We start from the raw sequence: 26,247 nt of genomic DNA, 5'->3' as shown, positions 1-26,247 counted from the left end.
GATGTGAGGGCGTAATTATGCTTTGACTGGAGAAAGGGAAAATTCAATTAACATCTTGGGAAATTGACAAGACGCTGTCGAGATCATGACATCAAACAGTCATAAATGGCCGACATGATCCATCTCGATTGGACTTCTCCGATTAAAGTAACTTATGAAATTCTCTCCTCTTTGGCGCCTCGATGTTTCCACGTATGAGATGAATGCTGCTCCCATTCGCAATAACCTGTGAAAGAATGCACATTCTCCGCAAAATTAGTAAGCTTGAGATACTCAGACACTTATCTGCGGGCAACTCCTCTGGATCCAACTGTGCGTATCACTTTACTGTCAGCGAGATGGAGTGAGAGATGGTATGTCATTTAGATGTCTCATTTATCCAGTATAATTACAGCCATGATAACGCCATGAAATGTATCCGCCATTTCGAATATTTTTCTATAAAATAGCCAAACATAAGGGCACATTATGATTCTTCCATCCAGCCAAACCCAATGCAAAAGTCCCTTCCGTCCCAGTTTCCTTAGATCGTAACACCATTGATTCCATTTGACAAATCCCCATTGACGCTGTTGTCTAACTCAGCTTTCAAACAATCCTCCGTGATCTTTTCCAAACATCCCGCTGCTGCTGCTACAAACCCCAAGTATGATTTACTTGGAGCCAAGACTCGGGAGAGGTATTCCGGATGGAATTGTACACCTACGTACCAAGGATGATCCTTGATCTCAACGATTTCCATTCTCTCACCCTTGTCATCCTTTCCAACGAATTCAAGACCACCATCGTGTAATCGGTCAACATACTCGGGATTGACTTCATATCGATGACGATGACGTTCGTGGACTTCGGTTTTATCGCCATAAAGCTTACGGAGACGAGACCATTCAGATCCCGGCTGGAATTCTGTAGGGCGTAATCCGAGACGCATGGTTCCACCAAGATTTACCTTGTCAATCTCTGGCATGTAGATAATAACTTTATCGGTTGCATTTGCATTAAGCTCCACCGAATTAGCGGAAGTGATGCCACAGACATTACGAGCAAATTCAATAACGGCAATTTGCATCCCCAGACAGATTCCTAAATAAGGCGTCATGTTGGTACGTGCCCACTTTGCAGCTGCGATCATACCCTCCGTTCCACGGTCACCGAATCCTCCAGGAACGAGAATACCATCTGCTGTGCAGACCTCATGCCACGCCTTGTGAAACTCAGTTGGCTTGGCATCATCCTCGAGGTGCTCAGCTTCAACCCAGATCAGCTTAAGCTTCTTTCCACATCGCATCGCTGAATGTTCAAGTGATTTGATAACACTAAGGTATGAGTCGTGAAGTTTGGTATATTTACCAACAAGGACAATGGAAACATCATCAAATGAGCGTTCTTGTTGGCTTGTGAGGGACTTCCACTCGGCCCATGTTCGCTGTCCCTTTTCAACAGCAGCTTTTGCCATGGAGATTTCGTTGAGGTTGAGAATTTTGTTCAGTGTCGAGATAAGACCTTGCTGTTCGAGAAGTAAAGGAACGTGGTAAGTAGATTTGACATTGTGTACACCAACGACTTGTTCGCCTTCAACCTGACAGAACATCGCGATCTTCTCAATGGTACTTTTTTCGAGTGGAACATCACATCGGCAAGCAATCTAGAATAATTAGCCCGCAGAACTTCGGGAATTTTAGTTGAGGAATTTACCAAATCTGGGACCAATCCAGCTCTACCAACGTCTCTGATGGCTTGTTGGGTTGGCTTTGTCTTCTGCTCGCCTTGGATAACTGGCACCAGAGAGACATGGATTTGCAAGAAATTGCCTTTCCCAGCTCTTCTCTTCAATTGTCTCATAGCCTCAATGAATGGAGCACTCTCAATGTCGCCAACGGTACCACCCAACTCAATGATACAAACATCTGGAGTCTCCTTTGTGTCGTCGACAGGAATTCGCGCAACTCTCTCGATCCAGTCTTGAATTGCATCGGTCAAATGTGGCACAACTTGGACAGTCTTTCCGAGATAATCGCCTCTACGTTCACGCTCGATGACATGCTGGTAGACTTTGCCCGTGGTGATATTATTTTCGCGAGTAAGGGTGATATTGAGATAGCGCTCGTAGTTTCCAAGATCGAGATCGACTTCTCCTCCATCATCGAGAACAAAGACCTCTCCATGCCTACACACTCGCCCATTAGCTCAAGCCCAGATTTCGTAGACAGACAAATTAGACGCACTCGAGAGGATTCATGGTTCCGGCATCAACATTCATGTAAGGATCGATTTTAATGGATGTGACGTTCTTTCGAAGTTAGCACAAAGATTCTGCCTGATTTTTTGGTTTATGGGGAACATATCTTCAATCCAATCGTCTTAAGTAACAAGCCGGTGGAAGAGGCTATTGCGCAACCACTTCATCAGTATATCACTCATTTTGTATCTTTCATATCTCTTTGTCGTCACTCCCAAAATGTGGTAACATACCAATAACGCCCTTTCCAATGCCGGAAATGACACCTAAAAACCATGTTAACACTCATTTTTCTTGATCCAAAAGCAAAAAAGATGATCCAATCATATACACACCTCCAGATACAAGAACGTACTTCATCTTGACAAACTTGACGAAATTTATGGTACCCTTCCTGGCTTATGCCAGAGGGAAGGAGGAAAGGAAAAGGAAAATCTCAATCGAAAGTTTAAAGTTTTTGGTGGTGGGGTCCTAGAGCCTATCGTATGCTAAGCCTATCTTGGATTAGATTAGCTTGACGGGACTCGAGATTCATTGGCGGGGTCAAATGTTTGTGGCTGATCAATCTCAGCCTTTTCAGCCTTGTGTGGCACACACTGCTTGGGGTTTGACGTTGCTGTTGTATTTTCTTCCATGAGTCAAAGGAGTAGACATTGTTTGCATTTGTTCACATTCTCGAATATTCAAGTGGTAAATCAGGTAAAACGATAATTAGAGCAAGCTTGAGGGAGGTTTGGAGGTCATCATCTAATATAGTATTGTGGATCATGGGTTGCATCATGCGTTCGAAGCTGTCTAGATCAACCTACTCAGATACCAACATAGTTTGAGAGACAAATAAGTAGAAATCTAATACGAAGTTTACTTCTAAGGAAACCCCCTTTTTCAAAATTGCTATTTGTGGAGAGCAGTATTAAAAATATAAGGCTATTTACAAAGAACTTGATCTTTTGTTATTATTACTATTGCAGTAGGAGAAGAAAGGATTCGAAGTTACCTATATCTATGCAGATATATAGGCTGAATAGCTAGAGCTAATTGAAGAACAGGAAAAAAAAGTAAAGAATAAGAAGAGATTTTGATATACTATCTTGAATTGATACCTGATATTCGATGTTTATCATTTTATTTATATTCATTGATATGTCTTCCTCTGCCACAAGAACAATTTGTAAAATGCAAAACTTGGGGTGAAGTTTGATCATAATATCACAGTTTCCACCTAACAGCCAGTACAGCTATCAGTACAGCCCAATGCCAACGTTGTTGCTCTTGCTCATGCTCTTGCTCCTCATAAATTCATAAATTCATACTGTTATTCAAGTCTCTTCACCAAAAGAGCAACCATTTTGAGACGCTAACTCCCGCTTTCAACGGATCAACAATAAATCCAATGCAAAAATCAAAGCTCGCAAGTCTTCGTCCTCAATATCAAAGCAGCCATTCACTAGACTTTGGCTACCTATATCCATATCATTATGCTCAGCTAGAAGTGGCTTCACATGCATTCCTCACTTACATTCCTCCCATCTCATCATCGTCATCTTCATCGTCCCCGTGGCCAACCATTGCAATTGTTTTCGCATTCCCCTTCTTGATCTTGAGAATATTTGGGTAGCCCTGGCTAACAAGAGATTTCGCAAGATCCGAGCTAGGCCTCATACCCTCGAAGTCTTTGGCATTATGTACCCTGAAGATATTGCTCAACAATGGACTCATAATCCCATTTCTTTGACCTTTCCCCATTGCAGCTGGGTCGATCAACGTCAATCTGAACTTCAATTGATAGTCACCCGGGAATCGAACAGACAAATCGGCAAAAGTGAAGAAGAATCGTTCATCGCCATGAGGATCTAGTGCTTTAAAACCGTTACACACCATCGTTCCCACCATCCTTCTCTGGTTTCTACGGTCACTGCTTCCCTCGATCTTATCATCTTCGCAATTCGTGTAGGGATTCCATAGTGTACAATGCACTATCGGCATGAATCTATTCAAGACTTTCTTTCTCTCTTTCGGATCGACGGCCTGACCTGTATCATTATCGAATACTTCGAGTGTCAGAATTGGCGGCGGGTCTATCATTCGGCGGTCCTTGTCTCCGTACCCACAAGCTCGTGCTGATATTGGCTGTTGCATGACGACCAGTCTACATTCCGGCTGAGGGAGGAGTGGTTGCGGAGCCCTTCGAGTACAATGAGCCTTCATCCATTGACAATGGATACCAAATTAACATACCTAGGAGGGGCAAACGGGCCATGGTGATGAGCTGCGACAGATCCTTCCCTTGTCGCGAAGACATCTGACATGGGTGTCGGTGGACATGTCGAGTATGGAGATAGCGGGCTTTGGGAGTGCTTGAAATTAGGTTCAATTTCCCGAGGACTACGCTGTTGCTGATGTAGGTACATTAGTCTGTTCAATGCCACTGGAGACCGTGGTCCTTGCGATGGCGGACGATATGAGCCCTCGAATGTCTGACCCTCCTCAACTTGTTCCGGTGGTAGAGAGGATAGCAATGAAGATATGGGAGGAAGTCTGGGAGGATTAAAATTTGGCATTTGCGCCCTGTCGTCGCCATTGTCATTGTAGGGTAGCGGCTCTCGTCCATAGCTGATGCTTCTGCCATCAGATGGTTGATGAATTGGGAGCGCATCATGGTTCGAATGGTACATGTTGCAGGAGATTGTCAAATATATCGTGATATTATAGACGTTCGATTGAGTGTTCGCGGGTAGAGGTATCTGCATAGGCTACTAGTAAGTATCTAACACATTAGAGCTTAACAATTGACAATAGGAATGTGGAAGGATTGCTACCTTTAAGTATCATTAATGCCTCGAGATACGAAATGAAATGATGATAGTAATTGCTCAACCAGAGGTATAGTGCTATATATGAGTGGCCGAGGAGGGCGAAGTACAAGATATTTGTTTGATTGTTCAAATTCTGATTGCGATGCATGAATGAGGGTTGGAACCAAATTTATTATATGTGTAACTTCAAAGTACAATGATGATAGAAAGGAAAAAAGGGCAGCTCTTCATTGATAGCCGTGGGGAAAGCTGGGGGGAGATATAGAAACTCCAATGGAGGACAACCCTGGAGTGACAGGAAGCATGGTCATGGCTGGAGGCTTCAAGGAAGCTGTGATAGTCCCAGGAACCGGGTGAGTGATATTGAGAGTGCGACCTGTTATATGCAGAGCTTTTTGGTTGGTTGGAACTCCTACTCTGCGGGATGAGGTGTGGTATGTTTGGTGGATGTGTCTTGAATTGCGATGAATGACTGGCGGACGACTTCTATTGCAGCGTAATCTATCAAGCCCGGTCTTCCGTGTTTTTGAGCATGCGGATAAAGTGTTAGGCAAGGGGTTGACTCTTTTTTTTTTTTGGATTAAACCTCGCCAGGTAGGTTAATGAACTTGGGCTTTTGCGGTCTCTTTCTGGTCTTCTTTGACAGGGCTTGAGGGGTACAGCTGTGATGTTTGACGGTTCGAAACATCTCCGGGATTGTAACATTTTAGTTGCATTTGGGAGTGGATGTTGATGCCGCTAAAGTTCTAGTTCCCGTTCTTCGATCCGTGCACTATGCACTATTTGCATTAGAATTGATAATGACATATCTGCACGACTCTATATTACTTTAAAAATCCTTTGCAAACGGCAGCTCGATTATATCAGAAGGAGGTGCGTCGGAGAGAGAGATGCTGACCGTTGATCTCCATTCGAACCATCATGATACTTACGACTCTGACTTCACGTAAAGACTCGCTGACTCATATTGGAGTCTTACATGGATTTTCACAGAACATCTTTACACACTCAATGACAGAGGTTTTGGGGGCTAGTTCATTACAAGGAAAAGTTGACCGACTAGCCCAATCAATTCTTTCCGACATACAGCAAAGCTGCAAAGTACATAGAGTACCTTGAGTACCTAGATACCAACACAATGCCGGTGATGCACTCACAGATAGTGGTGGGTGGTAGTGGAGGGCGGTGGTGTTAGAAAGCTAGGAATTACGATTACGATCCATGGCTCAAACCCCCGAACTGTTCATCCACAATGCATCTAATCATTAACCAATACCCACCCATTCGCTACCATCCACTACCATTGTTTCTGGTGCTACTCATTTTACTCCTCCCCTCTTCTCTCATCTCTTTTTACCACCACACCGCCAGTGTATCATCACTCTATCTGTTGCGCAAGGTCGTGCAAGAAAGCCATCTATCCAGAGGAACATTCTTCTAGTTGTCCACTCCCTTGATTTGACGTCCATTGGGAGGAGGGCAAGCGTGGATGCTGGTGACCTTACTCAGGGCTTAATGGAAAAAGCATCATCTTCAGTGTGCATGTACTCTTCCCGCTTCGGAGCTTTAGTGTCACGTTTCACGGAAGAAGGTGACATACACATATTCATGATCATTGGCCGACTAACAAACAGACTCCGAGAGACATGAGAGGTCTTTCAGGGCATATCCTGTCATTGTTGCTTCTTCATTGTCTCTTCTCTTCTCAAAGTTATCGTGGATTTCGATCATTCGTTATAGAGACTTGAGCCAAGGTCATAAACCTACCAAAATGATTCAATACGATGTAGATCTGCTGCGCTCACGCTGCCTCACAGACTCAGTTATTGTAGCTTTTCTTGCCTATTACTATGATGGTGTAGTATTTTGATTTCTTTTCTCTCAGCTCATGTTCTACAGAGTCAGAGTTCAACTTGCTCTAAGAGGAAACTTGTGCCGAGGTATTCTATCTTTTAGCAACCCCAGCAACGGATCTTTCCCAAAACTATCGAACGATCAACGAATTTTAATTTGGTACATAAAGTTATCAGTGCAGGGAATAATCAGGCCATTACTGAACTTAATCAGTAGCATTATTCCTTTTTTGAACAAGAAAAAATGGGTGCATAGAAGGTCATTGCCAACAACCCAGGTCTGCAGCATCCAGATAATAATCACAACATATATCTACCAAGATAAATGCTGTCTGGTCACTCTCACATGCAGTGTCCAGTATCCCTGAGGCCTAAATTATACAAGAAATTGAGGGTAATAGAATCTTTATCGGAAGCAGAGTCTGGTCAATTCTGCACCACGTCCCGCACTCACTCAACAAAATTCTTCAGGCATCACCTGGAACATAATTACATACATTCAGGAAACTACTGTTTTTCAAAACTTTCAACTTCAGTATCTTGATAAAGTTTTGGTCAGCCAAAATACTTCTAGCATTATGGAGATCCGGAAGATTAGCCTTAGTATATGTTAGCTTTGCTCGCGATCAACCGAGATAGTTATTTTTCGGTAAGAGAATCCTGTTACATGGCAAAGATGCTGCTGCCACTACTAAGCTAAACAGAGCTCGCAAAAGCATTACGTCTCCAGAAACATGGTTATTGGCCATGCATCCGACTTGGAGACCCGTATTCTTCCTTTCATGCTGACCACCAAGATATTTTGTGGACAAGGAAGAATAGTATTTTCCAGTTTGTTCCTATTATTTTAGCTTGGTGTCGAACTGCAACGACCAGGGCCTCAGTGTATTGAAGGAGATGCAGAAAACTTTCAACAGATGAGAATATAATAGTGACAGCCGTTGAAACACCCTCCGCCCCCATTCTAGAAGAACCTTTCCGGTTATCTAGGGTGAAAAACTTGATTTCCTTTCCACAGATCTCGGTATTACATTTTACCAAAATGCCGCAGCCCCGACGGCTCAAAATGGGTTCGACCGGTAAAAAAATTGGGTAACCGTGATTATCGAAAATCATTGGTCCCTCTCGCCGGGTTGCTGGATTGAATGGCCTTCCTACAGTAATCTCCAAAAAGCTTATTCTGTACGCCGCCGAAGATGAGAATGAATGGCTGGCTGGTTCGTGTGTAACACCGGGACTACCCCGCTCTATTCAATCTTGGTTCCTAAAATCGATCCCCCTATGTACTCTATTGGCCGTTTTCAAAGTGTTTGGAATTCAGCCTAAAAACTGCCAGGAGGGCGGGCTGTTGTATTACATTTATGGGGGCAAATTCGTCATGGTTTGGTTTTCCGGTTCTTACACATGATTTCGAGAATTCAAGGAAAACACAAGGGTACTTAAAAAACTTCAAACGGGCACAAACACAAATACAAGGCGATACGTTTGTATGCTTGTCACTTCTGGTAACCTTCCAAAGCCTCAAAGACATTGTACCCTATCAATACCTACCAAGCTGTCATTTGTATCCGAGTCTTTGTCAATTGGCCAAGATGTTTAATCGTCATACCCAGAAAGCTCCTGAGCTCTGGATTTCAAATGCGATGAATGGATATGCCGTGAAGATGCATACAGTTCATACCTATCTTGAGTTACTTTGGCTCTGAAGAGCACATCATCTGATCATCACATCTCTTGATTTCGGAAATACTGGGAGATGAACTCGTTTTGGGGTTACCTTCCTTTGCTATCAATGCTTCTATACATGATGTCAGCTGTTAAAAACGAAGAATCGGTGTTTGGACTATCAAGTTAGACTTGGCATGGGATAACGACAGTTCCACTTACACTCTCACGGCTGACCTAGCGGTCCATCTGATCTACAAGCACAGCGTGGGATGAAAAGATGGTAAAGTTGACAACGATGAATCTGTAACGCAACGACATACAATATGAATCTCGTGTTACGCGTTAGAAGAAGCAAGTTTGGAAATCCCTGCCATGAAGGCTCAATGCAGATTGTCGTGTACCTTCAACCCTCAGACGAAGGAGTCCTGTGAAAACGGTCAGCACGTTGACGGATGATACTTTGCATTCGACTCGGGTATTTTCCATTGAGTCTTCTGTCGCCAGCAAAGCAGGTTCTGGATAATTGCACTCCAAGAGCCTCGCCTTATTTTCGTGCATGATTAATCAGTCCAATCTATATGCTATAGAAACTTTCTACTCACCGAATACCCACCTGGTACAAAATACATCTTACTGCACTCATACGAGCACCAATACTCTGCAATTTGTTTCCAGTCCCTCGCAGCAGAAACAACTCATCTCACCACGCTATTCCTCATCCAGGACATACATGTCCAAAGGACTGTCACTTCCCTATACCCTTTTGTCGAAACTTCCAAAGACGAAAATAACTACTTGCACTGGGCAGAATATACATTACACATGTCAGGTCTAAAAGCGCCAATTGCACCGAAATGGTGTACTGTGCGCGTGCGGGACGATATAACCTCCGGACGGAGTGAGAGAGTCCCATGGAGTTACGGAGCACAACTAGGAGAGTAATATCCGAGGTTTATAAATGGATATGAAAACATGAAAGCGGATAGGAACTGATACCGCGTAACATAAATCGGGCATTTGCACAATATAAATCTGATCAGCACACAAGAAAAACAAAAACCAATGTGATGTCAATTAAACCATAAAACAGCTACCAGGTTTCAGTGTTCATCGTCCCTATCTACTTGATCCTAGTGCAGGAAACTTACCAAACTTCAATAAACCTAAGAATCTGTTTCTGGAACCCCGCATGTCATCCCGTGCCATGACTACCTTACCCCATGCAAACCGAGTTTCACAATAGATTCTTGTATCTGTGTTGCCATAAGCATTCCATGGTCCAGGGGCGTGGAATGGCCGACGTCGGCTGGACGTTTTGGGATCGTCATGCATTGGTCTTAATTTGTAGGACTTACTTACCATGGTCTCTTGTAAACGAGGGGTTTTGTTCTCTAGGTGATGGCATTACATTGGCTGAGTGTGGTCGATTTATATGTACTTGTCTTTATAATGTGCTGTTCGCAGGTGTGAGATAGTGTTTCGCTGTTGGATTGGATAGTTTATGAGATATCGCAAAGACTCATGGAGAATAGAGATCTAGGATTGATGGATGGGTAGCATTTCCTACTGTCGCTTACGTGTTAGTGATCTTTGGACGTCGAGTAGTCGAATTTATGTTTTTACTTGAGCCTTCAAGTACTGGTATGTATTATTTCATACTCAGAACTCGTGGTAGTCAAATCGATTTGTTGATTATATCGCGAGTATGTATTTCGTGAGAAATTTACCTTTATTTGAGTACCGAAATGGCTCACATTTGATGTATGAACTGCCTGGCTACTTAAAGCACTTGATATACTATATAATACTAAGAGGTTGTAAGCTTTCAAATACGTATTGAGCTTCGAACTCATGGGAACGTTAATATCATTCGTCATAACAAGCATACATCCTCAACCGTTCTGATACCACTAATGATTTCTTCCTGAATTTCGCCACTCATATATCCATGGAGGTAGCACTCCCCAATCACTTGATAGCCTTCGTTATCCTCCCGCTTTCTCAAAATTAACGGAATACTACATCCAAGCAGAATCCAAACTTGATCGCTTTTCCGTGCTCGGCACGGAACCATACCAATGAGTCCTTGGTCTGTGGTCATAAGTCTTCGCGCCATTCATTTGGTGGTATCTCTGAAACACGAAATGAATCCTTGTTCGTTGGTTGAGATATCCATAAAATCGTATTCAGTGAGGAACTCAGAGTTCGGAAGTGGTGTCGCTTTGTATATCTGCTCGAGTGAGTGGGAACCGATTCGGAGTGTCCGATTGCGTTCAAACCAATCGAGAAACAGGGGGTGTACATCACCTGGTCTTGTCATTGCCGCAAAACAAAACGCTTGGAATTCTAGATACGAAAATTCCTTGGCTGGTATATCCTGACTGAGATATCGGTCTTGCCGGTTAAGCATCAAGCAGCGAAAAATGTGATCCATGTATCTAGGTGCTTGTTCAGAATCCAATTCAGCTTGATTTAATAACTTGGCGTTGATTTGAGAAGCTTCAGATGTTCCGTGTATGCTTGTTGACTCGACGCTCTGATACACCTTGGCGACTTCGTCATTCGTCTTATCTTCGTCTGTGTAGACTACCTTGAGGCCGCCAATACCGTCGACAAGATCTACAAAGGCTCCTTGACAGGTCAGTATCCGGAAATCGCTGGAAAAATTGTATTTTAGAGGGGCCCTGCTTTTTCCAGCCATAAAAACATCGTATTTGTTTCCCTCGGGATACAAAAATATTAAAGGGCGAAGGTTTCCGACGTTCTTTGCACCACTTTGAGCAGCTATTGCAGGAACCATCCATGGCTGTACATCAGCTCTCCAATCTGGTACCCAAGAGGGGAGTCTTGGCTGGCCATGCGAATGTTCTAAGCAATGGAATCGGTCTACGAAGCAGAGAATATCCAAACTCTTGTGTTTCTCAACAAAACTCTTGACTAAATTCGAGTAAACCCTTTCAAAACTATCCTGATATCTCGGCGGGTCAGCCAAAAATCCATCCGCAGCCAAGCCGAGAACGGAATAAACTCTATCCCTGGGATCAGAAGCTTTGTAATTCGAAATGTATCCCATCAACCCAATCAATTGTACCGGAGCGCCTCTTTGACACCATTGGAATATACGACGACGTATCCATGGAGCTTCAAATGCTTTGTGGGCCAGCAATGTCTCATCGATTCTCCTGCATGAGCTGATTGCACTCATTGCTGCAGTCAATTTGCGTCTATCTATGGTCTCGTACCCGCACTGAAAGACGAATTTTCGTGGGACAAGATATTCTTGAAGTGTCCAAACTCTCGTCCACCAAGGCCTTAATAATAACCTCTCTAATGCAGCCCATTTGCTCCCGTCACTCAATTCATTCCCTAGCTCTTCCTCTTTCGCTCTTCTCTCTCCGCCTACTCTTCTGTGGTGAACCAAATCTAATCTTTTCTTGTGATTTGCTAACATCCTCATAAATTGGATTGCTTGCTCGCCTTCATCGTCTCCTAGACCGAGCCAGCCGATAGTCATTTCTGATTTCTCGTAGATCCTTCTCATCATAGCGACCTGGATATTGCGCTCCGCTTCTGCAATCGACCCCACATTTTGATTAATGCAAATCGAATCAATCCACCACCAACTTTGCTTCAATTTTTCGTCATCACATATGATTTCCAAGAATGGGTGAAGACTGCTCAGTACAGGGAATGGATGCCCGTTGATAAAAATGCTATGAGAAAACACTTTAGGGCCCCAGACATAAGACAAAGTTCTAAAGACAGGACGTTCCGGATCATCAAGGGAAAAACTTTCTAACTAGCCACTGATCGAACCTTGTTCGTTCCGCTGGAGACGGAGAAGACGAATTGAAGGTTTGGAGGTGTCGAGGGGTGTGTAAGAATATTTAGGGAGGACTTCCATCACCGTTATTCATGAAATATGCAGGATCCAAAACTATTGATGCGCAATAACATGAAGATAACAGGAGTTATTGTTCGGACGAGCGATGGAAGCACAGGTGCAATTGAAATGGCGATATATTAAGAAAACTAAACTCTATTAAATACAATCTATATTACAACTTTGAAATGAAATCTTCGATTGAAAGCCCAATCAAAGTATTTGTAGTTTCACTTAAACAATCTTCAAATCTTTGTATAATAATGGCTTTTTGTATCAATTCCAATGAATCAAAATACTTTGATAATTCAAAGAATTTAGTTCTGATTTGCTCTAATTACTCTTCTATATTCAACCTTGTATATATATCATTTAATTCAATATTGTATAATTTTCTATTAATATATAATATAATAAAAAGTAATGCTTTTATATAATACATATAATCTATATATAAAATAAACATTATTAATTATTGGTTAGATTAAATTGTATTTTATATATGATATTGTAAAAAATAATAAAGTTAATTCGAATAGGGAATGATATTGAAGTTTAATATTATGTAGTAACAGAGGTAGGTAATCTATTTTAATTTAAAGATAAAAAAGAAAATATGATTTATAAGCCTTATATTGAGGTATAAGGTTTTAAATAAGCCTTATAACACTCCTTTATATATGTATAAAAACCTGGTCTTGAACATACTTTATTTCAATTCCTTATTAGGTTTAAGTTCAGTTAGCGTGTCGCCATTTCAATCGCTCCCTAAAGCACGCCATGGCTTGGATATGGCCAGGTCAGCTGTCCATCATGATTTACCTCACACCGCCTTTGTTTTGCCATCATAAAATGGATCTGAGGTTATGAGTTGATGATTTGTAAAAATATTGATAGATCATCAATCCGATTTCACGTCGTTACAATATCGATGAAACCTACATATCAAAGGACAAGAAGAAATGTTGTAAAAGGTTAAGAACGAGCGCCGCTACGACATATTCGCTACGTCCGCTACATCACGAGACCGTACACTAGCAGTTCCACATCACAACCCACGATTAGATCCATCATCCCACCAAATGAATTCACAATCTCTTGAAATTCGTCAACTCTCTCTTTAAAGAGCCCAGCTCCCAAATGCAATTAACTGCTGTCATCAGAAGAATCGTATTGATTGTACCTCTTCGAACTATCGGGCTCTTTGACTCAATCTTGTCCATCTGCGTGCATAAGAAGTCAATCTGAATGCTTGAATTGCCACTGAGAAATACGTCATTGAGGCATTGCATGATCGTGTCGTCGCCATTTAGTGGAGGAAAATGACAATACTGAATTACGCAGTTATATTGATCATTGAGCGGATAATGAATGAGGTCAGAAGTACCGCAACATGCTCTTATGGCGGAATTGACACATTCCCAAACTGGTACTATTTGGATCGGTCCAGAAAGAAGGCCAGTAACAAGCAGATTGGTTGCCGAGAGTGCTGGGTATACCATTATTGTCGTTAATGCAATCGCTGTCGTTCGACATTGTGAAAGCTGGTGAAAATTGGCGATTATCAGGTCTCCAAGGTGAAGTTGGAAGCACCAAGTAATCAACAACGAAACTAGAGGTAGAGTTTTGAAGACAGTTGTGATTTCAGTCGAATCTTGACTAGCAAGTGCTCTAGATCAGAACTATATCGTATTGTGATTCTGGGGATGTCAACACAAAAGGAATTAAGATTTTGATATGCATGGTCGAGGAGAGTCAGACTTCATTTAACCTAAACTCCTTAATTGTGTGCCACTAACATAAGAAACCATACGATGTTGTCAATGCTACCATTTCGAAGTTGTTACTAGGAGTATGAGGCACATGCGGCGCATACACTTTCTGCGCACTGCCACCATCTTATTCGGCAAATCAGCATCCCCAGTTCCAAGATCTATAGAAAACTCATTAGTACGAATGTTTAGCAAGTCATTTCCCCATGCTTTCCATGATTAGTGTTGGGAGACAAATATATTAATGATCACCAACTGCATCGAAGGTTTATCCAGCTTCCAATCTTAGTACCTTGTGAGAGTAACTTCCAGCCAATGATCTTCGATGATGAATGACCGAAATAGCAGACAGCAATTTCATAGCCTTACAGCCACTCTCTTTTCTTCATTGAGACTCTTGACATTTGCAAAATTAGAGCTTGGTGCTGCGATTTTATAGGCTTAAAGAAGGGCTCGACTTCGCGAAGGGAGTTTTTGAATCGAATAACATCTGGGCGTATCAAGGGTCAAGATCATGTCGTAGGATCAAAGTAGCAATATTCTTCCTGGATCTGCTTCTCACCCCTTTCCGTCGTACTGTCGACACCTGTAAAGGTTGTTCACCAGTGTCTCCTTGCTGTACTAGCGAACACAATCGAGAGAACCCCTCGATACTAAGGATGAGTCTATCATTCAGTCTTACATGAAGGATTTGTGATGAATATATTGTTGGGATTGATAAAAGTTGCTTCTAAACTCGTATCTGATGTCTTTTGTCGACAGAAAGTCCATTATTAAAGGAGTAGTGCGTCGGTTCAAGCCCCTCATGTCACCGCTCAGTCATTCATTTTGATTCATTTTCATTCATTTTCTTTCCCAATAAGTTTTGATCTTCAAATACGTTCTTTACATTTTGATTATCAACATTCGCAAAATGCTTCTTCAACGCCTCTTTCTCCTTGCCTTGGCCGCAGTCACATTGGCAATTCCTGCTCCCCCTATTCTTTCGGATCGAGACAATGGCATCTGCAGTGCAGAAAATATGAAGGTAGACATTAGCGACTATAACTGCCCCAAGAAGAATACGGTCGACAGCAAAGGTTACTATTCCAAACCAATTCCAAATGTACCTGGCAAGGAGGGGTGCTCAGCGTACTGTGAAATACACTTGACCTTGAAGTATGGGCAAGAAATGCCTATGTCAGGAGGATGAGTACAACAAAATTTCTAGCTCAAACAAACCAGATTTCTTTGACATGGTCTTCCGGGGCTTTGTGCTCTGTACTGCAGTCGGAATTAAGTGACATGCTCTCGCTATCGAGATCAATGTTTTCATCCGCACGTTGGAAACCACTCGCTAACATCTCCAAGCCAAAGGTCATGTGGGAGTGGAACCGAATGTTCCATCAGCAGCACTCAATCCATTAGTTACGTCAACACATTCTCAATCAATGCAGGCATAGGCGGAGCGGTGGCCAAAGTATTAGAGTCAGCCTTCGACATCGGAGCAACCTATACTTTCTCAGAAACCTTCACGTACTCAAATACAGCGGGATCTAACATAACTTTGAAAGAAAATGAGTGTGGATACTGGACTTTTATTCCTCATGTACTACAGTATGCTGCACCTCTCCTCCTACACTTGTGAGATATCAAGCGTCACTAGAAATAAAACAATGATCGGAGATTAGATCCTGCGGCACCTTGACAGAAACAGTTGAGAAATCAGCACCCGCCGGATATATGAACTCTGGAACGTACCAGTACTGTGATAAATCCTCGTACCCAAATACACTCAATTGGTGCAATACCACTCCGTATCAAAACGCTGCTGGTTTGGCTGATGGAAATTGTACTTCGTTTATACGTATTGCAATGCAACGGGTGTAGCCTGGGAAAAATACAGGCTAGTCCTTATATATATCCTGGTGTAAGCACGGCTCAGAAGTGGGATGGATTTTGTGGTTACGTTTGGCGGTGTGGTCTTCTGAATGATGTGGTTGTTGAGAAGCTTTTTCTGTGATTTCATTTCCGAGAGGAATGTTGTCTAGCTACTCTTGGATTGTGATTGTTTCATTCTTGTATTATTAGTTTATCCTCCGATCAAACTACTCAGTCCAAGGGTACATTTCCATGATTATGATGACAACTTCAACATCATTGAGTCTTTGTACAGGTTCCCGGTATTACTAGCTGTGTAGTAGTACGGAAACACAGGACTCGAGTGTGTACATTCCGATGGCATTCCAGGAGGAATGTGTAGTGGAAAAGAGCTGAGTAGGACATGTTAAGACTCGAATAGATATAGAAAAGACTAGGTTTTATGACATATTATATGTTAGATGATAAGATTGTGAGTGGTGAAAAGGAATGTGAATGAATATCAGTCGTTCTTGACGAAGGATTAATTATAAGTAATTCGTGCTTTTAAGCTCAGTTGAAGAATGTGAGGAAGCCGGAATTTTCCAGCAAGGTGCGTGCAGCCACACTTTTTAGCAGCCCACAGATACAATTTCACCGATAGTACCATACCTAGCCACACCACCAAACACGACCTCGGGACCTCGGGATTACATAGCACATTGCAACCACTACAATATCGAGAATAATTTCTGGTCGAGAGGTTTCAGTATAAACTAGTATAAAAAGAGGGATCCTATAAAATACAAGAAAACAGCGATGACTCGATAATGATTCTCAGAATTGAATCCATTTCAGGGATTACACTAGCTACGGTAGCCCTTTTGTGCACCAGCCGCTGCGCTTCTTGTTAACTTAGGCAAACGTATACCACGGCATATAACCAAAACCAAATCCGCCATCATTTTCCTTGCTGACATTCATCCCCACTCGTACTTCATTTTCCCAGTTTTATCATCCACATTGATCATTGCAAACATATTGTTCATAACGTACAAAGATTTTGTTCTTCAGTATCTGCTGTTTGGGAACAACCCTAATACAGCTATACAGTATCGGTGGTTAGGTTCCTCAGTATTTACTGTTTGGGAACAACCCTGATAATTGTACAGTATTGGTGGTTAGGTTCCTCAGTATCTGCTGTTTGAATTATCCTGAATCCTACTTTCTTTCTCGATCCGTGGAAACAGTATCTTACTTATATTCATCTCCATTCCTACTTCATTCCTTCACCTCGATTATCATATCACACGAAGGTTGTATTCTTCAGTATCTGCTGTTTGGGAACAACCCTGATAGTTGTACAATATTGGTGGTTAGGTTCCTCAGTAGATACTGTTTGAATCATTCCGATTCGATTCATACCAAAGAGTCAAGGCTGCTCTATTAGCCTGGGTGGGTGGGGATACACACTGAGTGTGGGATCATTTATTTCCAAAAAAAAAAATTGTCCCTTATCATATTTATCACTAATTACAATTATAGTATACGGTATGGCGGTTCCGATCGAAAACCTTGGGCTGGAGAATCTCCTTCAAGAGAGAGTGTATGTAAAATGGGTCGATGAGGGTCATTCTTATACGCTGGGTTCTTGCTTAGCGGATAATAAAGAGAATACCAATTGTCTTATGAAAGTGGTCTGCGATTTAGAGAAACGCATCCATGTCTATTTCTCCCTTAAGGTGACTCACAAGCATACCGGCAAAAATCGTTCAATGGAGATGTTATTGGTTGTCCCGCCGCACGGTAACTTCGACTGCTACTCGAAATCTCTTCCAATATCGGGGCTTGATGATTTGTCCTCCCATGATGCATCTGCCCTCCACGAAGCTGGCATAAGCAATTTGGAGCATATCATTGTCTTATCATTCGATCTACAGTTTACAGGATTTGTTGTCAGAAAGAAGAGGGAATCTGCGACTATTTTACCTTCCAACTCTACCTCGAGCACATTGATACAGAAAATCAGATCTTTATCTGTTACGAAGAGCTTTCAAGTTTATATCAGACCTTCTGATTACGCGCGTGCAAATTTGAAAACGGTCGACGAGCGCTTGCGTGATAAGAGCGTATGGATCTGCGAACCTCAAATGCGAAGAATATACTCTCCACAAGGTTTTATGCTAGTCGACTGGGCTCAGATTAAACATTCGGAACTCAAGGGCAAACTACTGCCACCACCACCGCAACCACCACCATACACCAAACATGACGCACAAAGGTCGACTGAAGTGCAGGTTCCTCGGTCACCGCCTGTCGCAGATGTATATTCAAACAAATGTGTTTTAAATAAAGATATCGTACCGGCAACGCCGAGCCTCCTACCGGTGTGTCATGGTATTTTCTCACCCGACTGTGAAGAGCCGTTAGATGTTGCAGACGACTTGGACCTTGACGATATTCACAAAGATTCAGGACATGTCGAAACAAATCTTGAGCTGGACTCAGATGAGGAATACCTTGCCGCATTGCATGCTCAACGATGTAGTCAACAATTCAGACAAGATACAAATTCAGAGGCTCTTCGGTCAGAATTCAGAGAGTGGTTAGAGGCAGCGATATCAATAAATGAGAATGTTTACGAACACAGCAGGTTGACTAAAAAGTTTTTCGCTCTTGGCGATAGTGTCCATGCGTCCAACGCTGGAATGTTTGACGCTATTAGACCTTGGTGTTCTGCACTGTTCTTATGCGACCCCACAGATTCAAGTAGACTAACAGATGAATGGTTTGTCTCGGATATGACCGGGCTCATAAAATGGGTCAACAAATTTCATCGTGGCGCTGAGATGTCTATACTTATGAACGACTTTCTAAAGCTTGGCAATGCTGCTCGCATGCGTAACAAGATTGAGTACAAGCGCTACAAAACCGACTTTTTACTTCGTATATGGGTCGAATTTGAATGCTCAAGTATTAGTATCAACGGGCAGAGCAGAAAGGTCTTGTCCCGGAAAAGAAATATCTTGGGGTCTTGTAGTGATGTTTCTAAACGAGCTAAGACAACTATATAATTATCAGACATATATGTTATCTGCTTGTATACACATTGGACGGCGGATAAATGACAAAAAGGTAAGGTTCATTAAAGTGAAGGGCGAGAGTAGCGCGTAGCTCTACCTACCTAGTACTCACAAGAAACTGGGACGGCTGAGAGCAGAGAACGAAAATCTACACCCGAATGATTTCGGAAGCGTAAAGCTGTAACGTATAATGAGGAAGCTATTAAGTGATCTAGTAAGATTATATATTAGACTTTTTCGAATAACAAATCGTTATCCTCTAGACCGTCAGTTAGAGGCGCCGTCGCTTAGTAAGGATCTAAGTGACTAATTAAATCATTAGGATTTCAAGAATTCTTATAATATTTAAACTATATTCTATAATAACTTTTAAAACATTTATTATTATTATATAAATAAATATTATATTTTAGATATCTTTATATACTTTTACGTTTATTAATTTTCAATTTAAAATTATTTAATTTTTTTATTTAATATAATTCTTTTATTTAAAAATAACTCTCTATATATATTATAATCTCTTTTATTCTTAATCTTATAAATTAATAATTTATAAGAGGATTATTAGAATCTTTAATTAAGATCTAAGAAGGTTTAATATAATCTCTAAAATAATATTCGTGTTTAAATTCGATAATTAATCTTTTAATAATAAAAAATCGAAAATCGAAAATCATTATACTTAAGAGATTAGATTATAGAATACTTTAATATAATTTCTTTATGAATTAGATAGTAATTAACTAAAATAATAACTGAAAGTTATTATTTTAAAGCTTAATAATCTTTATATTATTATTATTATCGATATTTTAATATAAACGTATATAGTTGATTTTTTATATCGATAGTATTTATATTATTATTATAATTATTAAAATGAATCGAAATAGATAAATCTTTTTTTTTCTTTCAAATAATACTTAAGTTGTTTTAGTTTTCGAAAAGGTAGTTTTCGATCTTTTATATATTCTTTTAATAAGAACTTTTATTATTATATTTTATAGTTTATATTAAAATTATTATATTATTCTTTTATACTATAAAACATATATTATTTAAGAGGAATATCTTATAATGAATTGTTTCTTATAGTATTCTATTATGTTTAGCGTTTTAAATCTTTAAATTAATTAGATCTTTATAAATATCAAAATTAGATTTATATATTTTTATTACAATGTATTTCAAATAATATATATATTTCAAAAAGTTATAAAAATCAAATAAACTATTAAAATAAATATGATATAAAACTTTAGATAATCTTTACATTAAGTACTAAAAAATTATTCATATAGGATTTATATATTTTTCTTTTATTATTAATCTTAAAAGAGGAGATATAATTATATTTATAGAATTGTTCTTTTTATTAGTTATATATTATAAAAAAGTTTTGATTTATTATTATTTATATTTTAAATCCTATTAATATAAATTTATTTTTAATAATAATAATAATAAAATAAATGTAATCAAAATATTATATTATATATTAATATAATATATTAATCGATTAATATTTAATTTTAAAATATCTATATTAAAAAATTAATATTTCTAATAAAATCTAATAATAAATCTATTAACATATAAAATATGCATTAACATCTTATGTTTTTAAAAATATTATTTATTTTAGAAAATCTAATATAATATTTTATATAAAGCTTTTTAAACTTATTCTTTAATATAAAAAATATATAAAAAGTATACTAACATTTTTTGTATATTTCTAATAAGTCTCAAATTTAAATTCAATATAAATTAATATATATATATATATATATATATTTAGATATAAATAAACTTCATTTATTAATATAAAATATTAATAGAATATTTATAAATCAAAAAGTTTATTTTATTTTTTAGTGTTTATATATATAAGTTCATTTATTTTATAATCAATATTATTATTTTACTAAGAAAATAAAAATTAATTAAATCAAATATATTATAATATTAATTATTAGTTTATAGAATGAGTTTTCGATTAAAATCGATAAAATTTATAGATTCAAAATAAATTCTTCTTTTTAAAATAAGAAGAATATTTAAATATAATATTCCTATATTAAGAGAATTAAATTTTGTATTAATTGAGAATATATTAATAAAATTATTATATATTATATATTTATTAATTTCCTCATTATTAGTATTATTTATATTAAGTAGACTTGATAAGGTATATATATATAATATATATGAGTAAAAAGAGTTATTTATTTCTATCTATTCTCTTTATATAAAGAGGGAATTACTAATCTATATATATATATACTATTCCTACTTACGTACGAAGTATATATGTAGAGTAAAGCGTGACATGTAATGTCACGCCCATAGTCACGTGCTCTAATAATTCATAAAGATATTAATGTTTTTATTTAGTATATGAGCTATTTATAGCGCCGCTAGCTGGCGGTCTAGGGGATAAGAAATTAAAATTCGAGTAGTAATATAATAATAATGAATTTGTAGAAGTAAATTAAGGAAAACTATATTTTGTATTGATTCTATAATCTTATATCTAATATAGTTTATATACGAGTAAATCATATTATCGAATGTATTACTTGAAAAATACACTAAAATTAGTCATTTTTGATATTCTTATCTTAAAAACTAATTATTATTTTTCAAAGATTTTTTTAAAAGAATTATAATAAAAATGAAATATTTATAACATAGTTTATTAATATATAGTTCATATCAGCATGTAGTCCACTTTCACCTCAATTTATATCTTTTTCTTTCAATACACATATTATTAACAATTTATTATAAATTCGAATAATCAAAAAGCCCATATACTTCTTACCATCGAAACTATTTAGAAAAACAAAAAACAAAGTATTCGAAAGATTACTAATATATATAATATTTTATATACAACATTACAATATAAAATTAATAGTTTTACATTTTATATAAAATATCGATATAAATCTTATAATCTTTTAAAACTAGAAGAAGATATTATTATCGAATATATATTCGATATAGATTTGAAAGGTTTTTTATTTAAATTTAAGAATATAAAAGATATGGTAAATTATATTCTTGAATTAAAGAGTATAAAGAATATTGAAAAGCTTTAAATGTATCGATTTGTAAAATATTGAATTGAATTAAAGATATATTTTAATTATATTTATAACTTTCAAAAAGCTCTTTATAAGAATTCTAAGCTTATTAAGAATGGTTTCGATTAATTACGAATATACAAACGAAATACAGTACTTTAGATGGAGATTTCTATAATTTTAATAAAACAAATTTTATAATAAGGATTATATATATAGTAATAATTATTATTAATACTAAGAGATATAGTAAAAGCAAATCAGTACAACCAGGCAATTGAGAATAGACTATAATAATAATATACGGAAATAAAGAGGGTGAAATTATTCTCTTATTTCTAATAATTCAAGAATAAGTTTATCTTTTTAATTAATATATCAAAATGAATTTTTCTATGGAATGAGCTATTAAACTTATATTTAATGAGTGGATAAATAATGAGATAGATTTAAAATGATTGAAACATTTTAATAAGTATATTAAGAATTAAAGAAAAAATAAATATTAAATATTGATATTAAATAAATATGAAAACTACAAATTAATAGCTTTTCAAATATATTAAAATAAAAAAATATTATATATTTATGTCTATTATTGTATTTAAGTTATTTAATTTAATCACTTAATATTAATTGTTTTAGTAATCTAAAATGTTTATATAGTAATCAAATTAATGAATTTATTAAAGTATATATTAATCATATTTTAAAGATTGAATTCTTTATAGCTTTTAAAACTATATATAAAAAATCAATTATTTTTTAGAATATAAAATCAGAATTCTAAAGAATAAATTTAATCCTATTTAATCTTAAAACTATACTCTCAAAATTAAATATTTAAATTCATATATCTACCCCCCTCTTTTTCAATTTAAATCAATAGATTTCTTAAACCCCTCATAATCCAACAAAAGCTCTTTTTCAATTAATATTAATTAAATCTTAAATAACTTATTATCAATCAAGCTCTCCTATATTTATATTCAAGATTATACTAACTCTAATTAAGAATATAAAAATATTAACTTATAAAAACATACTTTTAATTACAAAGATTTGTATACTTCAAAAATTAAATAAAGCATTAAACAAATATCAATATATAAAAAAACCTAATTACATCAAAAAGGAATATTCACTAAACAAAAGACTTTTAATATATTATCTCAACAAAAGATTAATATTTAAATTCAATACAACAAACATTAAAAAGAAAGGAATTTTAATAAAAAAGTATCTTTTAATTAATATTATAATAAATACAAAAAGACAGATTATAATATAAGAATCTATTAAAATAATATAATAGATTTTAAATTATTAGATTCTTAATAATCTTAATCAATTGATTCAATTATTATTAAATAATATAGATTTGAAAATGTAAATTGAAATGAAAGTAGACTACATGCTAATATGGGCTATATACTAATAAATTACGTTAATATTTAGATTTTTTTATAAAATAATTCATTTAGCTTGAAATTATTATATTTTATACTATTAAAAACTCTTTTTCCTTAATAACTTTAATAATAATTAGAATTCTTAAACAAAAATTAGATTTTCGAAATACTTCGAAAATCAGATTTTATATAAGAATAATTCTATTGACTAATAAAAAAGTATACGATTACATATAGACGAATTTTATATATAAATTAAGTAATTTATTTAATAATATAATTTGCTCGTATATGAACTACGTTATAAAATATATTATCTTATATTTATAGATTTATAAAACCTTTCCTAATTGGTTATAAGTAATATATATGTTACGGGAGCTGCCTCTAGGATCATGTGGAAGTGTCTAGAGTTCTCTCGAGGTGGTTTAGATTAAACTTTAATAGGAATTCAATAAGGTTGTAATTGATGGTAATTCTTGTAATTATAGTAATAAAACTAATAATTATTCTTGAGTACAAAGCTCTACATTATAATGAAACCTATTCCCTTATATAGATCTTCATCCTTCTTAAATAGATGGGATAGTTGGGCACTTCTAGAATGCTGTTGTTTCTAAGCTGTTTATTACAGGACATTAATCTTGTGACTCTTAATATTCTAGCTTATTCTTTTGTTCTAAAACTAATCCCCTGGGACATTACTAATTCTAGTAAAGTCTTCTTGCTTATTATATTTTATCTTTCCTAGGACCTATTATTCTAAGAACTATGTTCTATATTTCTAGAGTATTCTATAACTAATATTATATATATACCTAAGGTTCTCCTGATAATGTTTAACATTCCTTAGTATATTGTAGCTGAATCACTAAGGCTTATAGTACTATTATAGCCTAACGTGATTTATCAGTGTGCGGGTCATATCAGTGTGCGGGTCATTTTCACCTCAATTCACTCTTTCAAACTCATATTATTCAACAACCATTGAATCAATTGATTAAAACTATGAAAATTATAATAATCTAGGATCTATTATATTATCTTGACAAGTTCTTGCATTATGTCCGGTCTTTCCGCATTTACTACAGCATCGACTAGAAGATGCTTCTTCATTAGAATTCCTCCCTTTTTGACGCTCGTCGCGTTGAATCTGAATATCAACCTCTTGTTGAGATAATATATCAAGAGCTTCTTGCCCAGTAAGTACTCCTCCTTGACGTAATTGGGGTTTTTTCGCGCGTCGACGCTTGCTTAATGCCTCATTTGCCTTTCGAAGTGTACGAATCTCTGCATTCAAAAGTGTATTCTCATGAGCTAATCTCTCTGTACCTTTAGCTAGAGCTAGTACAGTCTCAAATATAGGTGTAGGGGAGCTTGATTGATGTCGGGTTATTCGAGATTTCACTAAAATTGATTGAGAAAGAGCTTCAGTTGGGTTGTGAGGGGTTTGAGAGATCCATTGATCTAGATCGAAAGAGGGAGGGGTAGGTGTACGAATTCGAATATCTAACTTCGAAAGTACGGCTTCAGGGTTAAATGGTATTAAACCTGTTCCTCGAAATCCTGATTTCATATTCTGAGAGATGATTGATTCTTTATATGCAGCTTTAAAAGCTATAAAGAATTCAACCTTCGAAATATGATTGATATGTGCCTTGATAAATCCATCAATTTGACCACCATATGAACGTTTCAGATTGCTAAAACAGCCCACATCAAGTGGTTGAGTTAAATGACTTGAATGCGGTGGTAGACTTAAGCATATAATATCGTTCTCTTTGCAATATGCTTGAAAAGCTCTTGATTCATGGCTTTCATGCCCGTCTAGTACCAACATTCGATACCTGCCCTTTCTTCGGTTCTTAGTGTGCTTGTCGAAGTGTTTCAACCATTCTAAACCTGTCTCATTGTTTGTCCATCCATTAGATGTAGGTTTAATAGCCCAATCCGCAGGAAAATCGGTTTCGGTATACCAATTGGAAAGATGAACCTGTCCTTGAACCACTAGAAATGGGGGTATAGTTTCACCCTCCCCATTGCCACATATGATTGCTGTAGCCCATTCTCTATTGCCTGGTTGTATTGCCTTGCTTCTGCCATTCCGTTCAGCACTAGTTACTACCATTCCGGGGCATATTATACCCATCATAAAGCCCGTCTCATCGAAATTGTAGAAATCGCCATCCAAAATGCTGTATTTCGCTCGCATATTCGCAACCAATCGAAACCACTCTTCAATAAGCTTAGGATCTTCGCAGAGAGCTCCTTGAAAGTCATAAACACGACTAAAACGCGTCTTTAATTCGATTCGACGCTTTACGAATCGATGCGCCCAGAGCTTCCCAACGCGCTTTGCACCCCTCGATTCAAGAATATGATTCGCCATATCTTCTACATTTCTTAATTTAGGTGGAAATCCTCTCAAATCCATATCAATTATATATTCAGAAATGATATTCTCTTCTAGTTCTGAAAGATTATAAGATTTAGGTCGATATTCGGAACGGGAAGTAATACCATTAATTCTACGCTGTAGTGTTGTATTCGAGATATTATATATCTTTGCAACCTTTCGAATACT

At 37.2% G+C, this 26,247-nt stretch overlaps 6 protein-coding genes across 6 annotated transcripts; 2 read left to right on the top strand and 4 right to left on the bottom strand.

Annotated features, from left to right (window-relative positions):
- Positions 1-340: 340 nt before the first annotated feature.
- EAF01_008028 (uncharacterized protein) lies at positions 341-2,758 on the bottom strand. Its single transcript, XM_038916284.1, has 6 exons — positions 2,575-2,758; positions 2,473-2,505; positions 2,346-2,386; positions 2,226-2,287; positions 1,696-2,167; positions 341-1,645 (listed from the first exon to the last, which is right to left on the bottom strand). Exons 1-6 carry the CDS (start codon positions 2,597-2,599, stop codon positions 524-526), a joined length of 1,755 nt encoding a protein of 584 aa, XP_038768755.1. The 5' UTR covers positions 2,600-2,758; the 3' UTR covers positions 341-523.
- Positions 2,759-3,754: 996 nt separating this feature from the next.
- Positions 3,755-4,914, bottom strand: EAF01_008027 (uncharacterized protein; the record flags this gene model as incomplete). Its single annotated transcript, XM_038916283.1, has 2 exons — positions 3,755-4,424; positions 4,478-4,914. The coding sequence occupies 2 exons, from the start codon at positions 4,912-4,914 to the stop codon at positions 3,755-3,757; spliced, it is 1,107 nt and encodes a 368-aa protein (XP_038768754.1).
- Positions 4,915-10,692: 5,778 nt separating this feature from the next.
- Positions 10,693-12,120, bottom strand: EAF01_008026 (uncharacterized protein; the record flags this gene model as incomplete). The annotated part of the gene is made up of 1 exon (XM_038916282.1): positions 10,693-12,120. The coding sequence occupies one exon, from the start codon at positions 12,118-12,120 to the stop codon at positions 10,693-10,695; it is 1,428 nt and encodes a 475-aa protein (XP_038768753.1).
- A 1,427-nt stretch (positions 12,121-13,547) lies between these two features.
- On the bottom strand, positions 13,548-14,292 carry EAF01_008025 (uncharacterized protein; the record flags this gene model as incomplete). Its single annotated transcript, XM_038916281.1, has 2 exons — positions 13,548-14,130; positions 14,273-14,292. 2 exons carry the CDS (start codon positions 14,290-14,292, stop codon positions 13,548-13,550), a joined length of 603 nt encoding a protein of 200 aa, XP_038768752.1.
- Positions 14,293-15,144: 852 nt separating this feature from the next.
- On the top strand, positions 15,145-15,423 carry EAF01_008024 (uncharacterized protein; the record flags this gene model as incomplete). The annotated part of the gene is made up of 1 exon (XM_038916280.1): positions 15,145-15,423. The coding sequence occupies one exon, from the start codon at positions 15,145-15,147 to the stop codon at positions 15,421-15,423; it is 279 nt and encodes a 92-aa protein (XP_038768751.1).
- A 2,200-nt stretch (positions 15,424-17,623) lies between these two features.
- EAF01_008023 (uncharacterized protein) lies at positions 17,624-19,144 on the top strand (the record flags this gene model as incomplete). Its single annotated transcript, XM_038916279.1, has 1 exon — positions 17,624-19,144. One exon carries the CDS (start codon positions 17,624-17,626, stop codon positions 19,142-19,144), a length of 1,521 nt encoding a protein of 506 aa, XP_038768750.1.
- Positions 19,145-26,247: the final 7,103 nt, after the last annotated feature.

The sequence above is a fragment of the Botrytis porri genome (genome assembly GCF_014898465.1).
Source record: "Botrytis porri strain MUCL 3234 chromosome Unknown BPOR_010, whole genome shotgun sequence".
Lineage (NCBI taxonomy): Eukaryota > Fungi > Ascomycota > Leotiomycetes > Helotiales > Sclerotiniaceae > Botrytis > Botrytis porri.
This window is presented reverse-complemented; position numbering and strand designations above follow the sequence as displayed.

What these genes read in the sequence shown, in the direction of transcription:
- EAF01_008028 (XM_038916284.1), bottom strand. Translation starts at nt 2,599, where the DNA reads ATGAAGTACGTTCTTGTATCTGGAG. An exon ending in TTAAGACGATTGGATTGAAG is followed by an intron (nt 2,288 to 2,345) that starts ATATGTTCCCCA and finishes CTTCGAAAGAAC; the next exon opens with GTCACATCCATTAAAATCGA. An exon ending in GGAACCATGAATCCTCTCGA is followed by an intron (nt 2,168 to 2,225) that starts GTGCGTCTAATT and finishes GCGAGTGTGTAG; the next exon opens with GCATGGAGAGGTCTTTGTTC.